Source organism: Heliangelus exortis, chromosome Z (genome assembly GCF_036169615.1).
Source record: "Heliangelus exortis chromosome Z, bHelExo1.hap1, whole genome shotgun sequence".
Classification (NCBI taxonomy): Eukaryota; Metazoa; Chordata; class Aves; order Apodiformes; family Trochilidae; genus Heliangelus; species Heliangelus exortis.
In genome coordinates this window covers 50,165,790-50,178,914 of record NC_092454.1, presented here as the reverse complement: position 1 = coordinate 50,178,914, position 13,125 = coordinate 50,165,790, and the positions used below count along the sequence as shown (strand labels likewise).

Sequence of the window (13,125 nt, the reverse complement as noted above, 5' to 3'; positions counted from 1 at the left end):
AGTACAGCAAATATTTTCAAATCAAAACTTAATTATAATTCAAAATTTGAATCTTTTGAATGATAAATGGAATGTTAAATTGGACAACTCTGATTACAGAACAAAGCACAGTGGAAAATCTGTCATAAAAACCTGTTGTATTTCAGGCTTTGTGTGTTTTCTTTTTTGAAAGTAGAATGTTTCAAGTTCTGCTAATGAAATGTATGCTTACTGCAGAAATAAAAATAGGTAGATAGATACAAATCCAATTGCTATCTATCCAGGTACGAGAAAGATGGGGAAAAAATCAAGTTAAATTTAAATTAGGCCACAACATGCAGTCTTTTTTTATAAAAGTAAGCAAACCTGAATAGCAGTTTCAGAAGCTAGTATACACAAAGAGAAATGTAAATATGCAAATGTAATGTGAAAATACAAGCACTGACAAATATTGGGTCTTTTATCTAAGAATTGAAATAATTAAAAATGCTGAGTTTAGTGAGGCAAGTTGATTTTGGTTTCAATGGCATACACATTTCAGTAAGTGAATCAATATACAAATTGGATTTAATAATTTCTCCCCCTGCCCCTCAAGGGAGTTTGTTGTTCTCATTCAAAAAAAAATCATCTGTCTTACAGGTTGATTAAAATTAACTTTTTTGGACCCTAAAAATAGCAAAGCATAGAACACTGTCTAGAATTAAATCAAGTAACCTTGATCAAACAATTAAGTCATCCTCTATTAAATCAATATTTGCTGATGCTAATACTGGAGCTAGTTCTAGTAGTTGGAATTACAGACACTGATTTAGTGTGTTTATTATTAGTAATTAGGCTGCTGTCTTTTCCCAGTACTACTTCTCAAAGCTAGTACTTGGCTGACCTGTAGAAACTGGCCTAGACTGTACCTTCAGTACATGTTGTACATGCTGCTAAAGGTTCTTTATAAGGCTGAAAGCCCTCTCAAATGGTGTGATTCCATGAGAGTTGAAACAAGTTCAGCCACAGCCCAACTTAGATCAACCGTTTTGGAGCTACAGCTTAAGGCAGTTTTAGGAAAACAATTGTGGATGGTGTAAGCTAGAACAAAAGCAGGGAGACTTCTTGCTGTTGCCATATCAGTACATTTCCTTCAGAATTTTTCTCGGGGTATTACTTCAGTGGGGCTTTTGTGACAGTTTCAGTTTACAAAAGTTTCTTGTCACCCCAGTACCATTCTGTCCATCCTCAGCAGCACTTCTAGTAGGACACTAACTGTGACAAATTAGGAATTAATTTGCTCTGATGTGCTAACGTGACCATGCAGCTCTCTATTAGACCTTTGTTTTTTCTCTTTCACTTGTATATTCTTTGATTGTTGGGTGTGATTACTTTCTTTTCACTGTTAGATCTTTAAAAAGCTTGATGCTTAATCTTTGAGGAAGGAGTTTTTCCATCATGCTCTCTAATTTGCAGTAGCATCTCAATATTTGTTTTGGTCCTGAATTAGCTGATCAGAAACTATGCCAGTATTCTCCAGATCCTGAAGGAAGTTTGGTTCAGATCTAGAATTATGTTATCCAACTATAATGTTATCTAGTGAATATACATCATAAAGTGAGAGATGCAACAGCAAAACTGCAGTAACAACAAAAGTTTGATAATAGGATTGCAACATAAAAATCACTATAGGGCATCAGACTAGACTACCTTAATATTCCATTTTGACTTTCAAAATTTTGTACATTACTCTTGAATCTACACTTGTTCACAAAAAGCATCCTGCTTCCAACTACAGGTCCATTATCAGGATTAAAAGATGGATTATTTTCTCTTTGAAAGGCACACCATAGGGAAAATTGCTATAATGTAAATTATGAAACTGTTATTTTTGTCTGTAACAGCCAAGCCATTACAAAAGTAAATGGAGAAAATACTCAAAGGAATACAAAACTATAAGGGTAGTGTGTAATTTGGGAATTTCACTTTTCATTGTTTTATATGGAAACTAGAGTGGGAAGCAATGCATTTAAGACCTGAAATGTAGTGATCAGGAAAAAAAGCATTCTGGGATCACCGTCTGTGAACATGAAAATGCTGTTTTGATCATTTATATGTGGTAACTTTTTTCAAAGTTACTACTAAGAAGGATGTCTATCATTATTTATCTAATTATGCAAGTGCAGTGGTGTTATTTAGTAATGAATAAGAAAGATGAAAGACCATGTGACTATAACAGCTAACACAGGTCACTTGAAAAACTATCAGAGCCTGGATCATGTTGAAGCAAATGTTGATGGTAACAATGTTGTCTTTGCAGATATCTTAATATTATTTGATTTGCCTACCTGTGACATCAGATAGCTTTCTTCTCTGTACTGCTGTCTTTATTAGCATTCATGCAGATCTATTAGGCAGCTTATTTGTTTCTGTTAGGTATTTGAAATGAAGTACCAATGTATAGCTTTTCCAGGATATTTTATATGGATACACACTCACAGAACCTTTACAAATATTATTAATTTAAATTATTCTCATTGGAATCACTATACAATATAGTTTAAATCAGCATAGCTAAATTCAGCATTTTCTAGATGCATTTTTTTGTAGTGGTTAAGAACCTTTTTTTGTAAAACTCTGTATTATAGTGATGCTGTTTCAGGGGTTTTGGCATTATCAATATTGTCACTTTTTACTCTAATAGAACCAGACTAACACAATCACTTGGTTTAATTGCAGACTGGCAAAAGAAAAGGTTATGTATGAAAAAGAAGCAAAACAGCAAGAAGAAAAGATTGAAAAAATGAAAGCTGAAGCATGTGATGAATATGGAATTAAAAAGCAGGTAAACTATACTAAAACCTTTTCTATAAAATCCTTCTTTGCTTTCATTTAATCATAGCAATCCTTATATAAAAGAATCTCTTGTACCTTCTTCCAGACTCCTGTTATATAATATTAGACTAAAACCTTGTCAATTATAAAAGTCATGGCAAGCATCTGTAGAAACTACTTTTACTACAGATATGTTAAGTTATAAGACTGCAGATGGATTACTTAGGACTTGGTGTCAGGATGGCTGTTACTCTCTAACTTTGTATGAGGCCATCATGAACTCTCTCAGAAGTACCCGGAGCCTCAAAGTACATAGTGTGGATGCTTTTAGGTGAGTGTGCTTGCTGGTAAGTGTAAATGTCACAGTGAAAGTGAGAATGCTTGATAATTAGAACAAAACATTTCAATTCTTGAGTATACTAGTGCCTCTTTGGTAAAATCACAGTCCTCAAAGACAGTGAGCAGTGGGTATGCAGCTCATGCTAGAAGCCATGAGAGTTTGTAGTGACATTAATGACTACCAATGTGCATGAAGTAGTTTCATCTGCTCAAGAGTATGGGTAGTGTCACTATTACAGTATGATTCAAGGACAGTGGCTGCAGACAGTTGGTAGTACAGGCCCTTTTGGAAGGAGGAGTTCAAGTTCCCTTCTCACTTAGAGAAGGCTTGGGCAATTTGTGTTTGTGTGGCATGTCTGTTTAACCATGGTTTCTATAGTCTTTCAATTAAATGTGTTATGTTTTAACTGTAGTTTTTGTTGTCTTTTTTTTTTCTTTTTTCCCCCCCTAAGTGTCTTCCAGATGTCTTCTCTTAAATCTTAATTGAAACTGTAAATTAAAATTATTTTCACTTGTTCCACTCATCCACTGGCCTTGTGTTATAAAACTTAATCTACTGTTTTTCCCATTTTCATTTTTAAACAATGGAAAAACTCAAATATAAAAATAAATGAAAACAAGATGGGAGAAAGCCCCTTTAGAACAAGCTAAACCAACTTCTTCAGGAAGTTCAGATTTCGTATGTATGTGTCCTGTCTGGCTCTCATTACGCCATGGTGTCACAGTTTAATGCTGGGCCAGCAATTAACCAAATGCCAGATACTCTCTATTAATCCCACACCCCTCCCTGATAAGGAAAGGAGAGAGAATAAGGGAGAGAGACTTATGGGTTGGAAACTAAAATACACCACCCTAATGAAATAGTAAAGATAAAAAGGGAAAAAATATTAAATATATACAAAATTATTAAATATATACAAATAGACAGAAAAAACTATATCACATTCCTCCCCCCTCTGCCCCAGCAATGCTTAAATCACCACTGAGGCTGCAGGACAGCCTCAGAAAATCCAGGCTGGACTCCTGGAGTCAGCAGCAGTTGGGAGCTGGAGGCAGGAACACACAGATGTGTGGCATGGATCAGGACCACAGGCAGAGAAATGGACAGAATCCTCCCAGGATGCTGAAGCAAACAGGGACAGGCAAAGAAGGGCAAAGAGGAAGGGCTTGACCCTTGTGATCCCTCGAAGTTATACCAAGTATGACACATATAGGGTGGAATACTCTGTTTGGTCAATTTTTGTCATTTGTCTTATCTGCTCCTCCCTAAAGGAGGGTTGCAGGTGTGACCTCTTTACTCCATTTATCTTTCTAAAGCATGTATTTTCTAGAACTGAGCAATGGTCTTGGTTCTGCACACCATTCTCTAGTTCTAACTGTAAACATTAGTACTGGAAGCAGAGACTGACTGAAAAACTTGCTGTTAATTTCAGCAAGTACAGTAATTTAGGAGAGAGCAGAAAGCAAAATTATAAGACAGAAAATTAGCTCTATCCTGGCCCAAACCAGGACACATGGGAAAGAAATAGAAATAAAGAATTTGTATACAAATAAAGAATTATATTTATGGAGCTGATCTGCCTCATGCCTCACCACAGACCAAGACTCTTAAGATCCTACAAAATGGTAGTCTTTCTGAAGATCTGCTGGTGCTAACAAGAACTAATGAATGCAATTCTCATTTTTAGTGTCCTCCATTCATCAGATTATTTGTCTGCACTGTGGTATTTCTGCAGTGATCTGCAAGATACCATCAAAGTCAAAACCAGCAGAGGCTGTGAACTTCTACTGTGAAATGAAATGTTACACAGTACTTGAAGGTATCCTCAGAGACCAATGACAAAAGCCTTCACAGAGAACAGTCTTGATTCATTCAGAAATTCCCACACACTTTGAAAGCAATCAGTGCTGCCAATGACATCTTCACTCCTTGTTCTTTTAGTGCATTTTGCATTCTGGAAGCTGCTAATATTTTAGATTATGAAGAGTTGGAGGCTCAGAATGAATGCGCACACTACACTTTTCATAGGATCAAATCTGTTACTCTAAATAAAATTATGTAATAGTGGGAGTTTGCTCAGAACCATATTTTGGATAGAAGTAATACTTCAAGACATCCTTTAGAAAATTATCTGAGTTATGTATTTTAAGATTACTTTCAGTAAATAATTCTTCATCTGAATAGCTGCATTTATTTAAAAATATGATTGTAATTTTTACTTTGGTTATGAAAATTTACATCCAGGGGATGGGAATTAATTCAATTGTTTGAGACTAGAAGAATAATTTAAAATATTGTTTTAGTTGAGGTATTATCAAAACCAGATATGTATATACAAATCAATCCAGAGTTGAAGGAGGGTTGTTTAAGAAGCCTAAAAGCATTACTTGGTTTTTAATGTTCTCATTCTTATTTAGCTTTCTAGTTCTTACTCTGCAGTAGAACACATGGTTTAACAGTGTGTGAACCATGTAGTCTGTTCTGTAGTCACTACAGAAGTGACTATAGAAAATACTTTTTAATTAATAGTACTGCTCCTACAGTATATGTGGGCTTTAGGGTGTATCTGGTCTATAAGGAGGGATCAGTCCCTTTGCAGAACAATAGAGTTTGACACAGTATTTTTCTCTTAAGTCCTTGTTCACTGGGACAGCTTGTTGTTCCTGTGAACTCAAGTGATCTCTAACTGAGGCAGTGACCAACAGGAATGGTTGGCATTTGTTAGATACTACCCTTCACCTACACTGTCTAGACTTAATGAGGAACAGATTCAATATTCAAGAAACAAAAGGACTGTTTCCTGGCAGTGCTACTATACACTGACCAAGGCTGTAATTTGAAGACCCTGCTGTAGGTGGGAGAAGACTCCTATGGTAACCCAGGATACTTCCCTTCTTCACATGTGGATATGTGGAGTTCCCAGCATGTTTCATCTCATCGTCATGGTAACCCAGGTAGTTCACTTCCCCCTGAGTTTGCACAGTACCAGTGTGACAACAGCACCTGCAGTACATCATCAAGTTGACTAATGACCAAAGAGTCACAAATGACTGAGGGACATTGCTTATGTCTATGTTGATCAGTGCGAGTCTTACTATCCACCCGATCAAGTCCCCATTTTGATTTGCACCAGTATCCCAAGGCTCCCACCATGGTAACACTATGCTTTCAATAAAACCAATTTTCACACACCAAGTGTCACACTTCACCCCTGTGAGGATCCACAGCTACTTTCCACATGTAACACCCATGTATTACTGTTGTCCTCAGTGCAGGTTCTATTTCTATTTCTGTCTCAGTTAATGTACTTCAGCTGAATCTGAGCTGGGCAAGAACTACTTGTGGTAGGTTGTATATCACTGGGCAAGAATTTCTGGCATTATGGGGCTATCATAATCCATCACTTATAGCTTATTATAATGTTGAAAATCACTCTACTGTAATCTGGGGTTTTTTGTCCACAAAAGACAGGTAAGAAATGTAAAATTTAGGGGAAAGTTTTTAAAAAATTGAGCAAATTTGGCAGAAAAAGCGTAATAAATGAAGAGCAATATTTGGAAAAAGGGCTATGAAAGAAATTTTATCTCAGAATCACACTACCTTCAACTATGAGACTTGCTGGAAAAACTATTATTAAGAACCTTTAAATAAAACACTAAATTGAAAATACTATTGAAAGCATATATAAACAGCTGGTTTATACAAAGTTCAATATTTTTCCTAATTTCTACAAACTTGATAAAATACTTTTGACATATTCCAGTAGAGGTATATTCTGCATGAAGTTTCTGTAGAGAGTCACTAAGAACCCCTAGTAGTGCAGCTGTACCTCTGTGTGGGTTTTTTCATAATGAAGCACATTTAATGATTTTCAGTATATCAGGACTTTACACAGAGCTTCATAATACTTTGTAATAGAAAGTTTTCACAGTGTAATAACTCATGAGTGCAGACTAATGACAGGAATGAGTAGTTTTCTGCATTTCTATGACTGTTGATGTGTCTTGTAATAAACATCCTTACCTGGCTAATGCTTTTGACTTGAAGCTTGTAAATGTAGGAAAAGCCCAAGGTATCCTCATTTCCTCTTAGTGGGATTGTAGATATATTCTAGAAGTTTTTGTAGCTGTCAGCGGTTTTATTGTTAAATGAAAAATGTCCATTTTTTTAAAAGTTACCCTATAGTTCTAAATTACTTCTTAAGTAATTACATTCCCAGATGAAGTAAAGATCCAATATACTTAACAAATAATTTAGTATCTCTGTGTGCTGAAGAATTCATCAGGGTACTTAAAGTACATCTTGCTAGTACACAGTTTTTTACAAGCATTGGTGAATACAGCAGTATTTCTGCTTTGTTGAGTGAAAGGTAGAGTATCTCCTGAGAGAGCACAAAAGAAATAAATTGGGAAACAATGTACACTTTTTGGAAGGTAAGTGCTGATAATAGTGCTGAAAGGAACATTGTAATGCTTTGTAACTTTTTCATTTTTAAATGACTGCAGAACCCCAAACTCCAGTTTGCTGAGTGTGCTTTTTACATTTCTAGCTCTTTCCAGAGCCCAACCTGATTGGTTTGAAAATTCTTCTTACCAATTCTTCTTAACAATCAAATACAGTAAGTCTCACTTCAGCCTGATTAGTTTCATAATTTTTTACTACCCCCTGACCTCCCCTAGGAATAGATTGTCCTTGATTAATAATCTGAACTCTAGCTGTAGTTGCTTAGGTAAAGAGGCAGTGGAAACGCTAAGGAAGAGTTTAATGCTCCTCCTTTTGGACAGGAGCTTTAACATGCACAGTTCATTTTTTAAAAGCTAGCAACTTCTAATTCTCTGTACCAAGTACAGAGCATTCCTAACATATAATTAGTATTAAAAATGTTTACAAACTTTGGCCTTCTTGACTAATGTGCTTTCTGAGAGACCAATGACAAAAAATCATCAATGTCATCTTCCTTCTACCCTTCTGTATTCCAAAGGCTGTTTTCCTTTTTATGTAGGCAGGTGGATTCCAGACTTAATCGTGAAGATTAAAGGCACTTATGCAGGATTTAGCATAAATTAGTATGGTAAAAAAGACCTCTACCAATGCAGGATCTGATTAATTTCTTCTTTAGCTGGCCTCAGTTTTCCTGTACTCTAGAGGGAAGAAGAGTCTGGACTAGACTTTTCTGCCTACTGTCTATCTAGGGAATGTCCCAATGTCTGTTCTGCCTCCAGTTTTACCGCAAATATTTCCCCAGATATTTCAGGACCATAAAACAGGGGACTCATCACAAACCTTCAAGCTTGTTCTAAGACATCTCCTAACCAGCCTGCTACCTTTTAGCAAAGCATGCATTACATTAAGCATGGATTCAGGATCTGTATATTGTCTTAACAAACAGCCAAAAAATATGCAGCAGCAGGAAAAAAAAAAAACAAAGCAAAACAAAACCAAGCCCTCCCAACCTCTTCCCAAAGCTTAACCCCTCCTCCACAAAAAGTGTGAGAGGAGGGTAAAGAGAAAATCTGGCTATTTGTTCTAACAAGGTTGAGCAATTCTTGTTGGGAAAACAAGCCATTCTTTTGTCAGTGTTTTCTTAATGCCACTCCCAAAGAAACCTCTTTCTTTAGATGAATACCACCTCTGATCTGTTTACAAGGTGAGGTTTGTACTTGCATCAGCATCAATCTATTCAGTTAGAGTTTTAAGTTGCTGGAAGAAATGTGCTGCAGGGTTATCAAATAATATTTTGTAATAGATAATTCCATTATAATACTCTAAATGAATTTTAAAGAAGCAATATCTGTTATTTATGATATAGAATATTTAAAACTTTTTTCAGGGGAGGACATGGAGTTTTGCTTCTGTCCTCTCAGAAGTAGAAACATTTTTTATCTTCAAGTCATGTGATGTTCTCCAACAATTCACTGCTGCTGATAATGAAGGAAACTTGACAGTTATATGTTAGTGGAAAACAGCCAGTGCCACAAAGACCAAAGAAAACTTCTTGCTTTTTGTTGTAAAGTGATCTGCTTTAGAAGAAAACAGGATTAGCCCTCACCTAGAAGTACTGCAGAGAAAGCTCATTACAGTTACTGAGGTATTAGATCTATAGAGTTTTCTCCTACTCTGGCTTTGTTGCTACAAATGTTAGGAATTTTGTTGTTGCTTCATGGCCATTTCAGTTTTGAAACACTCTAGCTCTATAGAAACAAATGTTCTCCAATTCTTTAATGCAAGCTTCTCTTCCTGGTCCTTTGGAGGTATCAGTGTATCCACAACAGATTGTTGTGTGCTCTTGTGTCCTCTATTTGTGGATAGCTCAGGCTTTGGCTTTGTGAAAATCAAACAAGCTGCTTCAAAGGAAACAGAAGTAATAAAACTTGGTTTCATACAGTTTTTGTGTGTTTGATTCATCTTAATGCCCTGTCTCAAGTTCCTCCCTTATTTATGCCCAGCTTTCTCCTACCTCACTTCTGCTGTCCTACTCCCTATGTCCCTGCACCACCATCCTGGCCTAACACATTGTGTCTGTGTATTCCCTGGTAACCAGTGAGGTGAGATGAATACCAGGCTGTAGATTAAAGTTACAAATATGTTGATTAGCCAGCCTTTAGACTGACCTTACTATGACTGTTTACTTCACGCTATTATCTTTCTGTTAGAAGCATTATTAATTTTGGAACTGTTGCTGTCTATGATACTTAAAGAGATGGCCTTCAATTAGATATGGCTGTAGTTAATCAATGTATTTAAAGTGTTTCACAAACTTTCTGATGAAAAGTAGTTCAAACCAGTAGCACTTTGCATAGTAAACTGAATTTTTTTTGTGTCTTTACTTTCTCTTCCAACCATCTTTGAGTAGATCCATCTGTGCAACAGTCAAACGGCAAATGATTATCAGACAATATTTAAAAGCATGTGTGTGTAAATAACTGGTACATATATGACTCATTGACATTTATCATGCCTTTTTAAATTTATCATCTGTAGTGTTTTGTACATCACTCCTTTCATATAAAACAATACTGTTACTCTACCCTGTGACCCTGTAGTTTATTAGGTGGTTCTTCAAAGATCAAGGAAAAACAGAGTTATGGAGGTTTTCTTATTTTCAAATAATTTATGGCTCTGCATATCTCTAAATCTCTTGGCTAGCTGTGGTCAGCAGAAAAAAAAAAAAAACAGTAACAAACCACTTCCATCTTTTTTAAGCTGGTAAAACTGTTTTCCCCATTACACAATACATGTCAGGCTGAAAAAAATTGCTTCTTGTTGCAGAATTAATTGGTACTGACACACAGAGTAATACTTTCTTGTATTTTTGAAGTACTAAAAATTTGTTTCTGTGTAAGTGCTGCTGTAGACCTAAAAAGTAAAGAATGTTTCACGCGAGCAGCTCTGATATGATCTGCTTAAAGTTGAAATAGTAGCTTTGAACTTTCATTGTGGAATTGGCTAAAAATCAGAGTTGCTTATGTTTAAAGGTTAATATTAAGAGGCATTACCTCCTCATCTGTCTCTCAGAGCTGTGTGTGGCCCTTGGGCTTATTCAGAGTGTGTGAACTGGTTGTCTGAATTTGGTTATGATGTCCTTCCACTTAAGCAAGTGGTAGGTGTATCTGTATGTTTTCATCTGTTCTGCTTTACCTGTCACTGCAATCTGGAATTATGAAAAACAGGTTGAAGGTTGAAGGCTACTGCCAGTGTATTATGCACACCAGTTCTTTGACATCTGATCCAATTTACAAAAGTCCACATTGCATTTAGTAAACAGGCCATATACAACCCAACAGTTAAGAGTTCCATCACATCTCAGGAAACTCTTTCGAAAGATGACAGACATCTGCTCCCTTAGTAGAAATAACTTCAGTCCTGAAAGATGATGGACTAGAAACGTGGCAGGCTTAAGAGGTTCATTTAACTTGCTTTTTCAGTACACTAAGGGAAAGGGGATGTGGTCCTCACCATAGCCACAATAGCTCTTTTGTCTTAACACTGTATTTAGGTGCACTTCAGTTACTCCATTTTTTTTAATGCTTCTGTTTGGCATTGTAATTCACAGAAACCTTGTAGATATTTATGGGTCTTTGCTAAGTTAGATCAGTTTCATCTAGTAACTTCCTCTGTGACCTGCTTAATAACTTAAACACCTTAGAAGTTCATTTGGAAATTTTGACAGAATTTGTATAGAATTCAGAGAGCATACACTTTAAAAAATTCAGTCCTAAAGCTTATTTAATTATTGAATCTTTTAACTTTGCATTATTGCATATATCTGTAACAGTAAGTGGTCTATCTGGAATTATCAGTAGGAGCAGAAAAACATTTTACATTGAAATTATCAAAGTTTGCATAGATAGGTAGGTATTCAGCTAATAATACCGGTTTCATAAAACTCCTGTTCTTTTTGTACTTTTTGTACTTTCTCTTTCTCCTGTACTCTTTTTGTACTGAATATAGTTCCAGGATTTATCATCCTTCTATTTTTTATTTATTATTGCATAACTGCAGGCATATGTAGCTAAAACTCAGGTACACCTTGGGATCTCAGACAAATTCTGTTTTGAACAGAGTGATTGAAGTAGTTTTGCTCTTTTCTTACAGCAGCTAGGACTACAGCTTACAGCTTCTAGATCTAGATCTATTTGCCTTCCTGAATTGCTTATTGAGTGGCATACATCAAATAAGTTATTACTTTTCATATAATCCACCAGCTTTACAATACACAACTATTTAGCAATACTGGCCGAAGAAGGTAATTACTGGATATTCTGTCGATATTCTTTATAGGACAAAGTTTTACTACATAAAACATCTTATGCAGTTTATCATGCACCTCATTCTGCAAGTTACAGACATATATTTATTTATTCACTGCTGATAGTGTAATACACAGAGTTCTTAGTCTTATTTTTAATGCAGTCCAGCACTGAATGCTTAAAAGTGAGAACAGTGATGAGAAATTAAGTTTTGGGGTGCTTAACTGTTTTAAAAATATATATTTGTTGCTCATCTTTGCTTCATTAAAGTAGACAAGTAGTCTAGAACGAAAACAAGACAATAACATTTTTAAAGATTTTTTCACAAAAATGGCCTGAACTACAAACTTAAATATATAGTGCTTAAAGCCACAGTGATAATGTCTGGTTTCATAAGGCTTTCCTGTATACATAAATACATTCTTAGATACAGCTTATCTTCCCTTTTCAGTGACCATGTAGTACAACAGCATTAATGCTGTAAACAGAACATAGGAATGACAGAATGAAGTGAGCCATTTAAAGGAAATGCCTTCTGTTGCAGGTTAAACTGAATGCAGGACAGGTTTCATATTTAAATCTCTTAACAGATTTTTATTTCTAAATAGATTTAAGTTTGCATACCATTTCTGCTCCATAGCTGGATTTCAGATCAAGAAATGTTCCATGAAATAAATGTTCCCTTGTTTAAATCTAAGGTTGTTTTCTGTAGGAGGGGAAAGGATGTTCAGATTCAGTGGGGTGCCAGTTTAGTAATTTTGTTCAAAGTGCATGGTGAGAATAATCTTTCTCCTAAAATGAAGCACAAGGATAAGTAATAACTTTTTTATGCATGATAAGCATCAAAAATATGAGCCTGCTGGTCTTTGCTTTTCATTTTTCTTTACTTTTGTCTTTCAGTCAGGGCCTCCTGCAGTGTGCACACAATGTGATCAATAACTCAATAACTTTTTTCATGCAGTAATTATCTCTATGTGGTATTATCTGAACACTGTTTTTCTTTATTACCCAAAAGATGCAGGAGATATTTATATAACCAGCTGATCCCATTTTGGATGAAGCTGCTTCACAACAGCAGGAGAAAGTTTGTTTTAAATAGCCTTTTTAACAAATACTGTATGGGAAGCTTACCAGGTGTACTTTTTTCTATGGGAAAAATTATTCTAAATACTCTTTTGCACTTACTACTTTCATTAAGCACAAAGTAAATAGAAGTGTCCTGTAAATTAGCAGAATTTTAAG

General features: G+C 35.6%; 1 protein-coding gene across 2 annotated transcripts in view; it reads left to right on the top strand.

The window, feature by feature from the left end:
• The window catches only part of TBCA (tubulin folding cofactor A), a 35,576-nt gene that overhangs the window by 17,863 nt on the left and 4,588 nt on the right, over positions 1-13,125 (top strand). For both annotated transcript variants that reach the window (XM_071732169.1, XM_071732171.1), the window contains exon 2: positions 2,698-2,803. In XM_071732169.1, the coding sequence (XP_071588270.1) occupies positions 2,698-2,803 (106 nt within the window). The remainder of the gene's footprint in view (positions 1-2,697; positions 2,804-13,125) is intronic.